This window comes from Watersipora subatra, chromosome 9, assembly GCF_963576615.1.
Source record: "Watersipora subatra chromosome 9, tzWatSuba1.1, whole genome shotgun sequence".
Classification (NCBI taxonomy): domain Eukaryota; kingdom Metazoa; phylum Bryozoa; class Gymnolaemata; order Cheilostomatida; family Watersiporidae; genus Watersipora; species Watersipora subatra.
In genome coordinates, this window is record NC_088716.1 from 39,115,725 (window position 1) to 39,132,164 (window position 16,440).

Consider the following 16,440-nt stretch of genomic DNA (forward strand, 5'->3'; position numbering starts at 1 on the left):
TATAGCTTTTTTATTATAATATTTCACAACTTTGATGAATTTTTTAGTATTCTAACAGAATTTATTTTCTACTTTCAAATATTGCTGTCTGCCATAAATATTTTGCATATTATTCAATAAATGCTAGGGAACATAAACTATTATTTTATTGAGAGGTGGTATCAATATGTCAGGCTCATTAAGCATATGCACTATTTGTGTGTTACAAAGCATGGACTTTAGGCCTGGTTCCCAATACGTCACAAGCACTGACGAAAGCACCACAGGGCTATTAACAGTGAAATGTGAACTTTAGCGCTGAGTATCCCTGGCAATTGCCGTAGTCAACGCAAAAGTTAAGCACTGTTCAACTTTTGCGAAGAACCGCAGGCAAAACCTTCCAAAAATACAACGTACAGAGGAAGGTCAGCATTTCAAAACTACATAGCAAGCAAACATTTTTAATGAAATTATTAGCAATGCAGCTTTTATGTGAACAGAAGCTGCTAGATCCTAGCGTCGCAAGTGTTTTGCGGCGCAAAATTACTGCCGGGGTCTTGCAATCAATACAGGAATTAATCTTTAGAGTAGGCAGTTACAAATAAATGATTAAAGTTGTCTGCTCACTCTGCAATGGTCTTTCAATCTTCTTTATTTGATATACGCAGTTTATGTTAAGAGTGAACCAAAAATCAGATAAGTGTAAACCAGATGAATTTAGGTAAACCGCAATAGGCTTAAAAATTATTTTTACTGTGAAAGAAAAGAAAAATTTCTTACATAACAGCAGTTGCTCAAGCAGATGAACTCAATATAAAAGCAGTAATAGTAGTAGCAGTAGTAATAGTAGTAGTATTTGTAGTAAAACTAGCGGTACTACCAGTCGGAGTAGTAGTGTTAATAGTTGTAGTAGTAGTAGAAGCAGTAGCAGTAATAGTAGTAACAGCAGTATTAGTAGTAGTAACCATAGTACTAGTACTAGTAGTGGTAGTAGTAGTATTAGTAGCAGCAGTCTTAGTGGCAGTAACAGTAGTATCAGTAAAAATAGCAGTTGCAGAGTACTATTACTATTACTGTAGTAGGAGTCGTAATAGAACTAGTGGTAGTAGCAGTAGTATTAATAGCAGTAGTATTAGTAGTAATTGTATTAGTAGCAGTAGTAGTAGTTGCGGTGGTAGTTGTAGTATTAGTAATAGTAGTACTAGTAGCAATAGTAATCTAGGAGTGGTAGCATTTGTGGTAGTAGTAGGAGTAGAAGGAGTAGGAGTGGTAGTATTAATAGTAGTAGAAATAGTAGTAGTTTTGGTGGTAGTAGTAGTAGTACTAGTAATAGGAGAAGTTGATGCAGTGGTAGTAGTTGTAGAAGAAGTGCTATTAGCAGTAGTAGTAGTATTACTAGTGGTAGCATTAGCATCATTAAAAGCAATAAAAGTAATAATGATAGTAGCAGTAGTAATATTAGTATCAGAAAGAATAGTAGTAGTGGTAGTAGTACTAGTATCAGTACTCTCAGATGTAGTACAAGTGTTAGTAGTATTAGCGGTAGTAGTAGTCACATCTGTAGTATTAGTAGTAGTAGTAGCAGCAATGGTAGTAGTAGCCACAGAAATAGTAGCAGTAACGGTACTAGTAGTATGATTTGTAGTCGAGCAGCAATGGTAGTCGTATCAGTCATAATAGTAGTACGAGTGGCGGTAGTAATGGTAGTGGGAGTAATAGTAATGGTATTTGCAGTGGTAATTTTAGTAGTAGTAATAGCAGTATTACTTTTATTAGTAGTTGTTGTAGAAGTAGGAGTCGTACAATAGAGTAGAACACTATCATTGCTTTTTTTTCATGTGAGCTCCAACTACTTTTCTAGTTTAATGGTAGCACAATATGGAATTGTACAAAGAGTTCTGTGTGCACAATAATAAGTTTACTCTAAGTGTAGGTAGCAAAGGTATTAAAAATCAATAGCTAACAAGTAACGTCTGCAGTCAAATTTCTGATTCTAGTCAAATTCGTTCGATCACATGCCGCATGTTCAGATTTCTCAATACAATAAGTCAGTTTACAGCTATTAATGCTTGTGCCATTTAAATCAAGCTACGCCTCAAAAAATAGTTGTATTGTTTCACCTTCACCATCTCAAAACACAAAAATTAGGTCCCTTCAATGTCAGATATATGTTTTAAAAAGTCTTAATTTAGCAAAAGCATAGATAAAACGAAGCACTCACTTGCTTTTTGCTGCTTTAATGAATATCTTGTGTTTGAGCCTATGTAAAAGTAATAGCTGACATCATGTAATAGATGAGCACAAAGACAGCAACCAAAGAAGGCAGCAACTATAACCCTTGTGGCAGCAGTTTATTGATCCAAAAGCTTGCCTGCACGTTTTCTGATAAGCAGTTGTTTTAAAACAACGGTTTCTAAATGATAAACAAGTATTTTGTATAGAGGTTATGAAAATTCTAAAAGATCAACGGAAGTTTTTGAAGGGACTTTTTTTCTGCAAAGTTACCGTTTCGTATGAATATCACTAAAACACCAATACTTTGACCAGAAATATAATTCTGGCAAAATATAATTTAGCCAGAATATTCACAATAAAATGTATTGTATATTATTTTACATAAACCTGTAAGCTACATGTATGTGAATAGTGTATAGTTTAAAGCCAGCTTTTCCTCCTAGACAGCTGAAACCTACTGTAGCTTCTGATGCCATAACAGCTAAAAGTAAAATTTCATTCTTTTCTTGACATTTGATGCTAGTCATGTGAACATAAGCCAGGCACTCTTTAAGTGTCTTGGTTCAGTACAGCTAAGTTGTTTCTTAGTAAAAATTTAGCAACGTTGAACCTCATAAATGTTAATTTGTTTACTGGAAGTAAGAATAATTCAAAATATGTATTTCCAATTTAGCAAAAATTGTAATAAATATTTTTTACAAAACTCTTTCACCTGTATTTGTGATTATATCTACAAATGTTAGTTTTATTACAAATGAATTTGTAAAGTTTGTGTTGAAAGTTCAACATTTGTTACACTCACACTTGATAATCATAGACTATAGTTATTGGTCTCGAATTAACTGCAAAAGGTAAAAACAGACTTGCATGGCAGTCCTCCACAGATTATTTATATTATGTTTTTTTTGATTTTGATTTGATTTGATTTTTATTGCGTAATAATAACATGACAATATGAGTAAAAAAATACACAGAGTAGCAATAGGACATGCCAGATAGCCAGAGGCTAGAGTCAAGGCAGCCCCAGCAAGCAGTAGGAAAAGAAACAGAATCAGCGATAAGCGCACACTCCGGAGCACCAGAGTCAGGAAGGACAGTCCCAGGACGCCCACAGGCGCTCCACCAACTTCGCCTTCAGCTGACCCGGAGCAGAGCCCGCACAATCACTCAAAAATTTATTATATAATTTCATTGCACTAAAATGAAATATGAAAATAAAAGAAAATGTTATTGAAAGCTAGTGCAAATATTTCTCCCTAACCCGGATTGGCAATATAAAACATGTCATGTAAGGTCAAATAGTTTGGCTGAGTCATTTAATTCATGCACTGTAATAAAAGGAATATGTTATTGATGACATCAGATCAATCACTGAACAAGTATGAGGTATGCTATTGAAGCAACTAATAGCCAATAACAGCATTTGAATCGGCTAGTAGCTGGCTTATGTGCTGCAATTGAAATATTATTAATAGAGCCCAAGAACAGCTGATGTAACTTGTTTCTGACATCAGTAGATTTACAGAACAATAAACAGCGCTGCTATTGGAGCAAGGAATAGCCAATAAAAACATAAAATACGTGTATCTACCGTTATTATGACTGATGAGGAGTTTGAAAACGTAAGGACATCATAAAAAGGAAGTTACCATTTAGTAAAAAATGTGCTCAGAAGAACCTCATTCCCAATTTTCATATTAATGATTGCTTCATTTCATATTTAGTATTTAATCAAATTTATGTAAACAGAAAATATATGTATATAAATGCACTTCAACAAATAACTTCAAAGTAAAAAAGTTACAGTATTTTCATTCCAGTTTATAATTTATGGGTAGCAAAGAGTACAATTTGAAAACAAGTAAGTTTTTCTATTAAATATTGCAGCTTGTGTTACAATGCTAAATATAAACTCACACTTCATCCTACTAATTGTTGGCAAAATATTACATCAAATGTTTTTCAAAAACAGCTACAATCTTGCTTCAATCTTATTTTCAGTTTATTAATTTAGACTAAGTTAATAAAACAAATATATTTTTATGAAATAATAAATGCTATTAGACAACTTTATATAAAATGCCAGAATAATACACTCCCAATACTCCTCTATCATGTGTGCTCCAACTAATATCTTAGTTCATCAGAAGCACAATACAGATGAAACACAAAGGGTGCTATTTACACCATAGTCTCTTTAGTTTGAATTTAGGTAGCACAAATTTTAGAAATAAACAGCAAACCAACTGCTAAACAAGCAGCAGTCAAAATTCTCCCATGTAAAGTAAGAAAAATGCTTTGTCAGTTAGTCACATGCGACATGTTTAAATTGTTGGCTTCTAAAGCTTTACACAATAATTTTCTGCAAAAAGTGTTTTGAAACATTTCTTTTAACACTACTCTATGTATCATAGACAATGAAAGTCATGTTATTAATCTGCAAAACCTGGTCAAGAATGGCATACACTTACAGTTGACAGTATTTTCAATGTGTGTAACCCTTCAAGAATATTTAGAGAAAGTGGTATGTTTATTTGTCTTTAATTATGATTGTTAGCATACTCAAAATATTTTTATATTTTTCGACTGCATCTGCTTAAAATCTAACCAAGATTGTGGTTTTTTTTGATTTACTCACATTATTTTTTGCAGCAAATTTCTTGGTTATGTTGCTTATCAGATCAATATATATATTATGTTGCCTGAATGAACCGAATTCAAAACATATTTTGAGTCTGCAAAAACTACATGTATAACTTGTATTTTTTTTTTCCTTACCTAATGAAAACTGCTCAAATAGTTTATTGAAAGAAATGTTGTTGTAAGTTAACTTGTGAAGCTAAGCAACTTTGTACTTAACTCTACTCAGCAACAATAAATCTAAGATTTCCCTTTAAAAATACTTTTGTGACATGTGGAGATAACTTATAACGCAAAGCTTTAAATAAACATTATAAACAAAGATAAATCCTAGAGTAAGATTTATCTGTATATTGCCAGTAAAGACATGATTATAGCAAATATAATAGACAGCAAAGCTTTACAATCACCCTCTTACAATCACAATTTTAAAAAAACACAAACAATTCAATAGAATTGTTAGAGATAAGCTGTAATTATCAGTTTTGAAAGATTTTTAAAAATTGATGATGTATTTATGTCATCATATGAAATTATATAAATTAATCAATAAGTTAAACCTGGAAGAGCAAAAATAAAAACAATCTACAGCCCAACGAAACCCTCAGCTGTAACATGTGCAACTAAAAAGACACTGGAGTAAAAACATAGCGAGTCTGCTGTGTTTTATGTCTGTAAAAATTATTTAAATCTTGTAATTTATTTTTTACATAAATATATAAACTTTTACAGGGTGTGTAAGGTTTGTGATAAATAGAGAGCCAAAAGTAGACTAAAACTCAAAACTTATTCTCTTTATAAATAAGACTAAATTTTCATATCTTAGATAAATTTGCTTTGGAGATGTAAAAAATAGCAACATCTAAATTAATGTAATCATGTTTGAAGTAATTAGGGATTAACTAATCTCACATCACCAGTATCGGGTTTCTGTGTAGAAAACTGTATGATGTCATTATGACAGTTATCTGATGCAGATTGCTCTCATTGAATATAAATGTACCCACAATTATTGTTAGCTCGTGTGTAGTCTCGGAGTCTATAAGCCGTTCAACTTCACCAGGTTAAATGACTGATGGGATATGTGGCAAACTTAAACTTGTATGCGGCTGTTTTGATTAGAGAACATCTAAAGGAGGGTTCTAACAGTTGAAGATTTTTAAAAGATTGTTTTAAAAAATTAAAGTTGTTTTTCAATCATTTGGGATCTGTTTGGCGTTTAGATGATCTGTCTGGCATTTGTTTCATGATTAGAATCAACAAACTTTTAACTGCAATTAACTTTTATTAATTTTAATCTTGAAACATCCAGGCAGTCAGATCACCTGAAACAACGAACAAAACATCTAATGAAAAAAAATGTCCATACTTTCTAATGAAAATATTTTAAAATTTGAAGTGAATAATTGACTGACCTCAAACCTGTGATGTTTATCTCGGCTCAATTTTTTATTACATTTTAACATCTTGCCAAAAAGGGCTTTCAAAACTTTGACCTGATTTTCATGGAAAAGTCATTTGTACTTTTTTTACTGGTAGTTTTAGGAGGATTGACAAATAAAAAATATTGTTGGATTTACTGACACAATTTAAACTTGCCTATATAGCTGCTTCAAAATATATATAAATATGCTTTAGTAAAACCGATGAGTTAGTCTTCACTATCTAAATGAGTTTTTCTCAGTCTTTCTTTTAGTCTTAGCTACATTGTTATCTACAATCTATATATATATATATATATATATATATATATATATATATATATATATATATATATATATATATATATATATATATATATATATATATATATATATATATATATATATGAATCTGAGTGTTTGTCATTTTTAATTTGGTGGTCTGTTGTTTGTGTATTCAAAGTTATAAGAATGAAAAATTTGTTTTGCACTGCAATTGAACTTTGAGCCTCCAGTTCTGCAGACTGTGGTGCTGTCCATTAAATTAGGGTTCTTATTACAATAAAAATTCAGACTAGCTTAAGTTACTCAAACTAATTGGGTAAAAAAACTCGGTCAATTTAAATTAAATTTTCTATGCAAAAGCTTTTTAGTATCAATGCACCGCCAGACATTAATTTAGTATGTTTTTACAATGTTATAAGAAAGTATATGGAATAGAGTTTATTCAACAACACTTTCTTGCTGTTAGAGATAATACTGTAGTGACCAGAAACTGAAGCTGAAACGGACTAGCTCAACGCTCAACCGTTGAGCTAAAATGAGACTGATAGTCATACTTACAATAACCAAAAAGTATCATTCAGCAAATGGTAAGTACAGTATTTACTTGTATGTGCAAAAAACTTTTGTGTGATTATATAAATATGTTTCAAGTTAGAAATTAAAATCTGAGTTAAAGTTTGAGCACAAAAGTATTCTGTAATTGAGCAGTTAAAGCTTTATGTTCAGCTCTCAATGTTTCATTAATCTGTGTAAGTTGATCTACAATATCATTTGAAAGTTATTAAACTGATTTCTGCAACACATTATTTGAAACCGTTTGCTGAACTGGTACTTAGCAGCAGCTTGAAAACACTGTCACTTATCACATCGATTGACCAGATCTACAACATTATCCCAATTTACAGTAATTTAAAATACTATCTCTCAAACCTGTTCTGTGGTACAGTTGGCTGTCTCTGTTGCGGGTTTTCAGATATAACATGAGTCTGTCTTCATGCTGACTAGCTTTTCTAAGCAAGATTTTGCTGCCAAATTGTTTAACCTTTTCTCAAAGGCTGCTAGCTTATTTATTGTAAGTCTCTCATTTGTTTCGATGTCGGTGTATATGAAAACAAATACTAGTATAAGTGTCCTTATAGATATCACTAAGCAAATAGTGACAAAAAGTGAAAAACCATTCACCTACAGATCGACTTGTTGGCATACATGTACTCACCGCCTTCTGGTAACATAAAATCTTTTCATATCATGTAAAAACAAAGCTAGTATATGTAATCTACATATTTATGATTATGCAAATAACCATACTCATACACCAGATTATAATCTTACTTATATAGAGACCTATGTATTTACATGTACATATACACTCACATATACTTATACGTATACACATACACACACATTGACATGTACACTTACAAATACACTTGCACATACACATAACCATACATAGCCACTTACTCACACTTGTACTAATTTATATAATAATTATACATATGCATGCACACATGCACATACTGGAACTTGCACATGCACATGTAAACATACACATCCTAATACTTACACATAGACATATATACATACATATATATAGGCGCATACACATACATATACATACATATATACTTTATGTAAAAGTACATGTAACTACATGGCAGTATTACAGGCTTTGAATTCTTGTACAAAAGCACAGCTAACTTTTCAAAGAAATGGTCTACTTTCAATAGGAAATAATTCTAATTTATCCTGTGGCTATTACTTGCGTTCTCTGTAATGAACTAAAGCTAGCTTTTATTATAAATCATTCTGTAATTAACTAAAAGCTAACAGTGGAAGTGCAAGCATTAGATAGTTTTAAATGTTACAAAAACAGTGCATGAGGTATGGATGCTATGGATTTAGGTGATGCTCTTATAGTCACAAAGAAAGATCTGCTAGCAGAAAACGCTACTGCTCACTGGAAACTTTTATTTTATGTAAGAAATTTCTTTATGGTTGTAAGTTGACCTGTGGAGTCTGATTTAGTTGTAAGTTGATCTGTGGAGTCTGATTCTGTTCTAAGTTGATCTGTGGAGTCTGATTCTGTTCTAAGTTGATCTGTGGAGTTTGATTCAGTTATAATCATACAGTGTGTTTTTCTCTAACGGACTTTTTCTCTTTTTTAACACTTACAATGCTGCCTCGTTTGCGTTTCAGTATTACGAAGGCAAAGTTATTTATTTTTATTAAATTTGTTTGCTAATAAAATCTTCAATAAAAGGCATGTTGCCGAGCATGCGGAATTAAAAAGAAAGTTTTGACTTCAAAGTAAACTTTAAAAATAATGGTCAGGCTACTAAAGTTCCCTCTCAATTTTAAGTGTGTTTTAACAAGTAATCTTCAACAAATTGATTACTTACATGTATATTTCATACAGGAAGTTTATGCAATTCAACTGAAGCTACAAGACTAACTTTGCATATCTTTCGGTTTCAACATATGGCAGTAGTCTTTTCTCTTTGCAGTAAAATTTAGTTTTATTTCCTAATAAAATAATTGTAAAGATATGTAATAAATTATCTATTGCCTATGAAAATATAAATTATTTATAGAATCAGGTAGAATGGTACGTAGTTATATGTTTTCTTGATAACTATGCATTTTGCTCTTTGTACATTTCAAACACATTTAACTTGGTTTTGTTTACATCAGAAAAAATTTATTCTTAAATAGTATTGAATTTCTGTTATTATTTTATTTTGGTATATTTTTTTCATATGGCCTGATTTGATTTTCTCAGGATTGGCTGGTAAATTAAGGTTACGATCGAATAAAGTCTATGAAAAGCTTCATGAGATTGTAACGTTTTGTAAAGCTGATATTTGTAAACTCATTTCACTGGAAAAACATTTGTAAATCAATAACTACAATTAATATTAAGATTGATTGGAAATAGAATAAATGATTTAAACCAACCTTAAAATGGAAACACTCTCCACCAATAGTAATATTTATATTTAAAAAATAACTAGAAAAAGAATGGAAGACAAACTACTTATTGTTTTATAATTAATTTATTTTATTAGGACTCAAGTATAATTGAGAATGGTATCAAAGACCATTCTCAATGTAGTTGTTTCATAAAGTAGTTTGTCAACAACTTTGTCAAAGCAGTTGTTTCACACTGCTGTTGCACTGTGAAACCACTACTTTGCAAAGTTAGGTTTGGCTAAAGAACTCATTGCTGGTGTCAAGAGAAAACACCTTTGTATTATTGTCTGGCTATTTGATTTGGCTGCTGGCAGCCATAGTAGACCTCTGCAAGCCAATCATTCTGTTACTTCATGTCAAAAAGAAGATTCTTCTGACATGGCAGCTTCTGGTATTTGAAGAGTTCAAAGGCGTTTGTGAGGTCATAATCGCATATACGAGACTGCATATTTGACTAGATGAATGCAAAAAATTTCTAGTTTTAGCTATTAAGCACAACTTTTTTCAGAAAATGTATGAAGATGGAAAAATGGATATTGAAGAAGTACGAAAAGTGGCGAAAGCATACTTTCCGTTTAGGTGTGCGCAATATGCATGCACTCGTATGCTCGCTGAGTTCGGAATGGAAAAAGAAAAGTACATCACATTTTCCATGTTTATGAGAGCTCTGATAGCAACCAGTCCAACAGAACATGGCATCAAACTTGTTGAGTTTGGCCTGTTTGATATGAACAATGACGGAATAATAGAAAAAGGAGATGTGATGATGCTTATGATGGTAAGTTTGTTGTTTACAATTCTTATTGTTAATCTTGTTAACTTTTTTGTTTACAATTTTACTGAACACATTCAAAATCGATATAGCAGCTGGGGCTGTGTCTAGAGCCTTGAAATGAGAATAAATAGTTTGAGTTCCATTCCTTTAAGGTGAAGGGGTGCCACCAGAAAAATATCTGACTTTATATTACTTGCTCTGCCTAATCAACTTGTCCATATTAGTGCATTTTCTGACATTTAATCTCCTCACTGGAATTTTGGTGAAAAAACATAGTTGAGTTTTTTCATTTACCTTAGTTTTGATCTCAAAAAGGCTTCTACTGCTGGCAGATATGGCATCGTAACCTCAAATTATTTTTTCTGCCAAATCAGCTCTTGCAGATTAATCCGCTCTGTGACTAGCAATCTCTTGACCAAAGTTTTAATAAAGAAAATTAAAAAAAAAACTTTTTTGTGGTCATCCCTTACATTTTCTCAGCATGAGGGAACCCTTTTGTGTATTTGGAGTTATATTTAACTATATAGCAATATTTAAAGCAATAGAAATCTGCAGAAACTAATTTTGAACTTTCAATATAGACATAGAAACCTGCTTATTATAATTATAGAACCCACTTAGCAATTTTACTTTAGTAATGTTGTGTCAAGGTTTAAGACTTTTGGAAGTTGCTTACCTAACATTGCCTCACACAATTATCAGGCCGTTCATAGTAGTTTCAATTGATGAATAATCTGGCTGAATAAACAATTAAACTCAGCAGCTGCATGTACATGTATATATGAAATCAAGTCATCTTGGTTCTCCGTCAAATTTAAGCAGTTTAAATACTGAGTAGTATAGTTAAATAGGCTGATATCTACAATTATCAATTCATACTCAATCTATTCTTAAAAGGATCATAGGCTAATCTTTGATTTTAGACCCATGTCAACTATTGCTCAAATCAAAGTTTAGCAACTTGATGAACCACAATTACTAGCTACCATGACATAACTTTGTGACGAGTGCCCAATTTAATCGTTGCTAGCGATGATGTGATAGACTTTCAGCGTGTTGATCTTTCACATCAATAAATGCAACTGTTAGCATTGATATTGGCTGTTTTTCGATGGCATCGGATCAAATTTCAACAGTTGTGAAGATCAATGCTGAGGTAATTCAGCAAGCATGCCAAAAAATTACGCTCTTGGTGAATTAATCATAAAGAATTCAACTCCATATAATAAAAGGGCTCATGATATGAAGAAGGCAAATTTGTAATTTTGATTGGTTGTTGGTTAGCAGTCGCTACTGGTTAATCGCTCCTAGTGTGTACACCTTATCGTTGGAGATGACGTCAAAACAGCTAAACGTTGATTTGAGCGATAGCTTGCATAGGCCTCAAGCATCAACCAAGATTGAAGATTAGTGAGCTGTTAACTCATTGCTAGCTGGTTTCACAACCATCAACCTAATATTTGACCTTTAAACAGATAGCACCATTCTTAAACATGAATTTGCACAAAATTTCAGTAAATTTTATTAGAAAGTATATGTATGGTTTCATCATTTGCGTTTTTTTATGATGAGATAAAATGACTGCTAGGATGTTTCAAGATTAAAATAGACAAAATTTATTGGCAGTTAAAACGCTTAAGTTGAGCGAAAGCGCAATTATTATGTCTATAGTTGCAAAGAGACCAACAAATTAGAGAACCATAATGCTGCAACCTGAACGCAATATAGCCAACATCGACTATAGCCAATATAGCTGATATTAACTATAGCCAATATAGCCAATATTAACTATAGCCAATATAGCCAATACTAACTATAGCCAATATAGCCGACATCAACTATAGCCAATATAGCCAACATCGACTATAGCCAATATAGCTGATATTAACTATAGCCAATATAGCCAATATTAACTATAGCCAATATAGCCGATATTAACTATAGCCAATATAGCCGACATCAACTATAGCCAATATAGCCGATATCAACTATAGCCAATATAGCAGACATCAACTATAGCCAATATAGCCAATACTAACTATAGCCAATATAGCCGACATCAACTATAGCCAATATAGCCAATATTAACTATAGCCAATATAGCCGATATTAACTATAGCCAATATAGCCGACATCAACTATAGCCAATATAGCCGATATCAACTATAGCCAATATAGCAGACATCAACTATAGCCACGATAGCGACAATAACAGCTGTTAACATACATTTAATTTTTCACATATTTCTCTTTCGATCATTTTAACCTAGATCAAGTTTTGTTGATTCTATTTTCAAAACATCGTCACAGTCGGATTACCCTGAACATCAAAAAGAATCGCAATTAGTAGAAAAGTAACAATGCTTGTTGATAAAGTCTACTTAAACTGTGCATGAGTTCATTATTAAATTTCAACTTTCACACAATTAATTTGATTTGACTGGCCAACTGTTGCCCTAATTTTGTTTTTTATGACTCTAGTATGGCATAAGATAGAAAATTTTATGCTTGAAAAGAAAATGTTGCCGATAAAGTATTATGTAATAAATATAACCAAAATATGAGCAAAACGTTTTATTTGGCATTCAATGTACCACTTCCTAAGTGTTTTGTTGACACAACGCTTCTTCAAGACCAAACAGTTGTTAAAGTTTAACCAACACTAATTATTTTGTCTCAAAACCAACATTCAATAGCTTAGCACAAACATCCAGGACCTTTATGGTGCCCCAAAAAGCCCCAACTTACTTATCAATTCACTGAGTATTTCATGTAAGAGTTTATTTATTGCAAAGTTACATTTAAAAAAAAGCATGGATCTGAATACCTACAATGTATGTTCAGACAAGCTTGCATGGTTGAGGTTAAAAAACTAACGTAATTGGGTATTTTGGAGCACTGCTTTATGTGTGGATAGCATGTTCATAGTATCCGTTGAAGTACCATCATAGTAGAATATGTTTGTATTGTTGGTATAGTCAACAAACACAGCTCCTCGTTTGTTGCTAAACATGTCTGACAATAAAAATATTTTTATCATTTAAACTTGTGTTTTCAGAGAGAGCCATTAATTGAGCTGCTTGTTATACAGCAATCTGTCTTTACTTCTAACACTGAGTTCAGTTGACAAGTTCTAAAAGGTTATTGACATAATTCAGCTTTTTAAACATGTATTTGAGCTCGTGTCAGATTTGAGCTCGGGATAGTACAATATAATGCTTGATAAATACGCTAGTTCACTGATTCTACTACTTGTTAATGGTACAAGTCTGAATCTTGCTCAAGTTGATGATACTGTGCGTTGAGATACCAAATTACTAGAAAAGCTTGTAAGATTTTTTTGCATTTATAAGGAAATTGGTATAAAAATAGTGCATACTGCTTTCAATACAAATTTTGATACTTGAGGAATTTTATTGGGCTCGAATGTTACGGAATTAAGGTTTAAAGAATTCTCAAGTTATTGTTTTACCAGTTGTATTTGTGGTTCCCAGAGAGAGTTTTAATTTTTCTGAAATCGAGCTTTTTCGACCATTATATATCTATTAACTATTATTATTATACTATGCTAGCCGTACCATCTGGTGTTGCCCAAGTAATAAAAAGTCTTTGGACCAAAAATTAATTTTTACTTAACATAATTATAACAACATTTGCCATCCTAACTTCTAAACTACATACCATGAGAAAAGTGTTTTGTGTAATTGAAATAAATTAACAGAGAAAATAAAAGCATCTGTAAAGATTTTCAAACTTTGTCAGACAACTGTAACTTTCAAACTTTATATCATGAAAAAAATGCTTTGTGCAGGTCAATAAAATTACAAAAAATAAAACAACTATAAAAGGGTTCAGATATAAATGTGAAATCATTGGCAAGTAATAGCTAAATTAAGTCGGTTTTTCTACAATTGCAACAAAGGATGATTCGGTAATAATACAATGAATACGACTTGAGAAAACAGAAAAAAACCTGATTATTTTGATTTAATAATAACAATTCTTGCATAGAACAGTGCGTTTAACCCTTTCACTGCCGTTCATGTACAAATTTAGCTATTGGCCTACTGCCAGTCATTTTACCGAAAATTGCCGATTTTCCTTCACGATACGTATACAATTTTTTCCACTTCAAATTATCTAGAACACTTATCATATATTTTGCTTTTCTAACATACTAACAAGCAGTGCTATGCCAAAAATTCAATGTATTTATATTTTGTGCATTGCTAAAGCTATGTGAAGCTACAATCGCTTCGAAGCTAGAGCGGTCATCTGCATGGTTTTTTACTCTTACTATCACTCTCATCATCATCAGATTCAGTGCTGCAATTTTTATTATCTGTGTAATCACAAAAATCTGAATTAACTATAATTTCATCAACTTAAGCAATTATCTGCTTTTAACTCAGGAGATACTTTCAAAACTTACACAAAAAATGTTCGTTTCTAAGTTGGAAATTCCCAAACAAAAATTTGAAACTGCTTCGTTATTTTAGGCTAATTTTATAGAGAAATATTTGGAAAACACTGTCAATACTATAAAAGTCCTAAAGATCGTTGGTTATATTGTCCATGAATAATAAAATTAAGTTAATACGCAACTGCTGGGAACATCGCAAAAATGCATCTACGGCAGTCGACCATAAAAAACTGCATAAATGCGTCTACGGCAGTAAAAGGGTTAAAAAGGTTATCGTTCCACCAAAAGATATCTACTAAAAAGTTGAATGTGACAACACTATTACCTCTCAATACTGGTACAAATGTAAAAATGAGTTGTTGTACTTTGTCTAACCAAAAAGAGAGAATGTCGAGGTTTCCTACGGAGATGATATAATTGTCCGCGTGAGAAGAATTGGCCTTCACCCCAGTTATAATATAATTACATGTATATAGTATTTTTCTAAAGAGTCAACTACTATATTATAGTAGTTGACTCTTTAGAAAAATACTTTTTAACAGAAGCATAGTAATGCGTATCTGCATTAGTAAAATAATCAGAGTGAAATTTAGCTATATTTATAGCCGGAATGCATACAGATCCACATACGACGACAGACATCCTTTGAGAAATATACATATAGATTATTATATTATGCTATTGGTTTTCAGATCTGTGTGCACATATTTTGCACTTTTGTTTACAATATCTCCCACTTTTCAGGGGTTTTATTATACTTGTATTAATTAACAAGTTGCTCAGACAAAAGAACTGCATATTTTAGAGTCTATTGTATCTGAAAAGTCAGTCCAAGGTCAACATAAAATACATTTTACAAAGTTTTTCACAAAGATGATAAGCGAAAGTTAGAAGGCTGTTGTGGCCGTATGTGTTTTCATGTTAGTACTAACGTGTTTTAATCAAAAATTGTAGCACATAGTCTACGCTCTATGCTAAAATCAAATTACGTTGTAAATTGTATATAGACTAGGCTTATATTTTCTTTAGCCTTCAATTGGTTGTACCTATATGTTGTGCCAAAAAAAAACTAATTGACCTTGGTGTCTTTTTCAGCGACACCATGAGATGATCGCTGTATCCAAACCAGCCGAAGCTACTGTGTTATACACAGAGGGTCTTTTTAGCCGCCAAAAAGGCACACGTATGACCGTGAAAGAATATCTCAAGGAAAGACCAAGATGCATAGACTGGAGGCCTGATCACATCTATATAGCTCTTGGAGCCATAATAAACATGGTCAATGGTACTCTTCATTTTATCAGACCTCGCCAATCAGTCACCACACGAACAGAAGCTGGCTGCTCCTGGATGAAACATTAGGACTGCAGTTTTTAAGAAGAGAAAACACTTGAAAAATATTTTAACTTAGATTTAACTTTTGGTTTTAGAACAGTTTTAATTATCTCAATTATATACTTTTTAGACTATAATTAATTGGATTTTTTTTTAAATAGTTTTAGAGGTTTTTAGACTCAATAAGACAAAACCATCTGAAATAAATGTACATGTCACAATTCAGCTACTGTCTCACTGACAGAAATAAAGATAATCTATTTATTCACAAATATTTTAATAGCCTTAAAGCATTTATGCAGAGCAGCTGTGATGGAAATCATTGCTTGAATAATAACAATAATAAGAATAATTACAATAATAACAATAATAAC

At 32.0% G+C, this 16,440-nt stretch overlaps 1 protein-coding gene across 1 annotated transcript; it reads left to right on the forward strand.

Moving 5' to 3' along the window:
* Positions 1-10,044: 10,044 nt before the first annotated feature.
* LOC137405060 (neuronal calcium sensor 1-like) lies at positions 10,045-16,093 on the forward strand. The gene is made up of 2 exons (XM_068091286.1): positions 10,045-10,311; positions 15,827-16,093. The coding sequence occupies exons 1-2, from the start codon at positions 10,045-10,047 to the stop codon at positions 16,091-16,093; spliced, it is 534 nt and encodes a 177-aa protein (XP_067947387.1).
* The last annotated feature ends 347 nt before the right edge of the window (positions 16,094-16,440 follow it).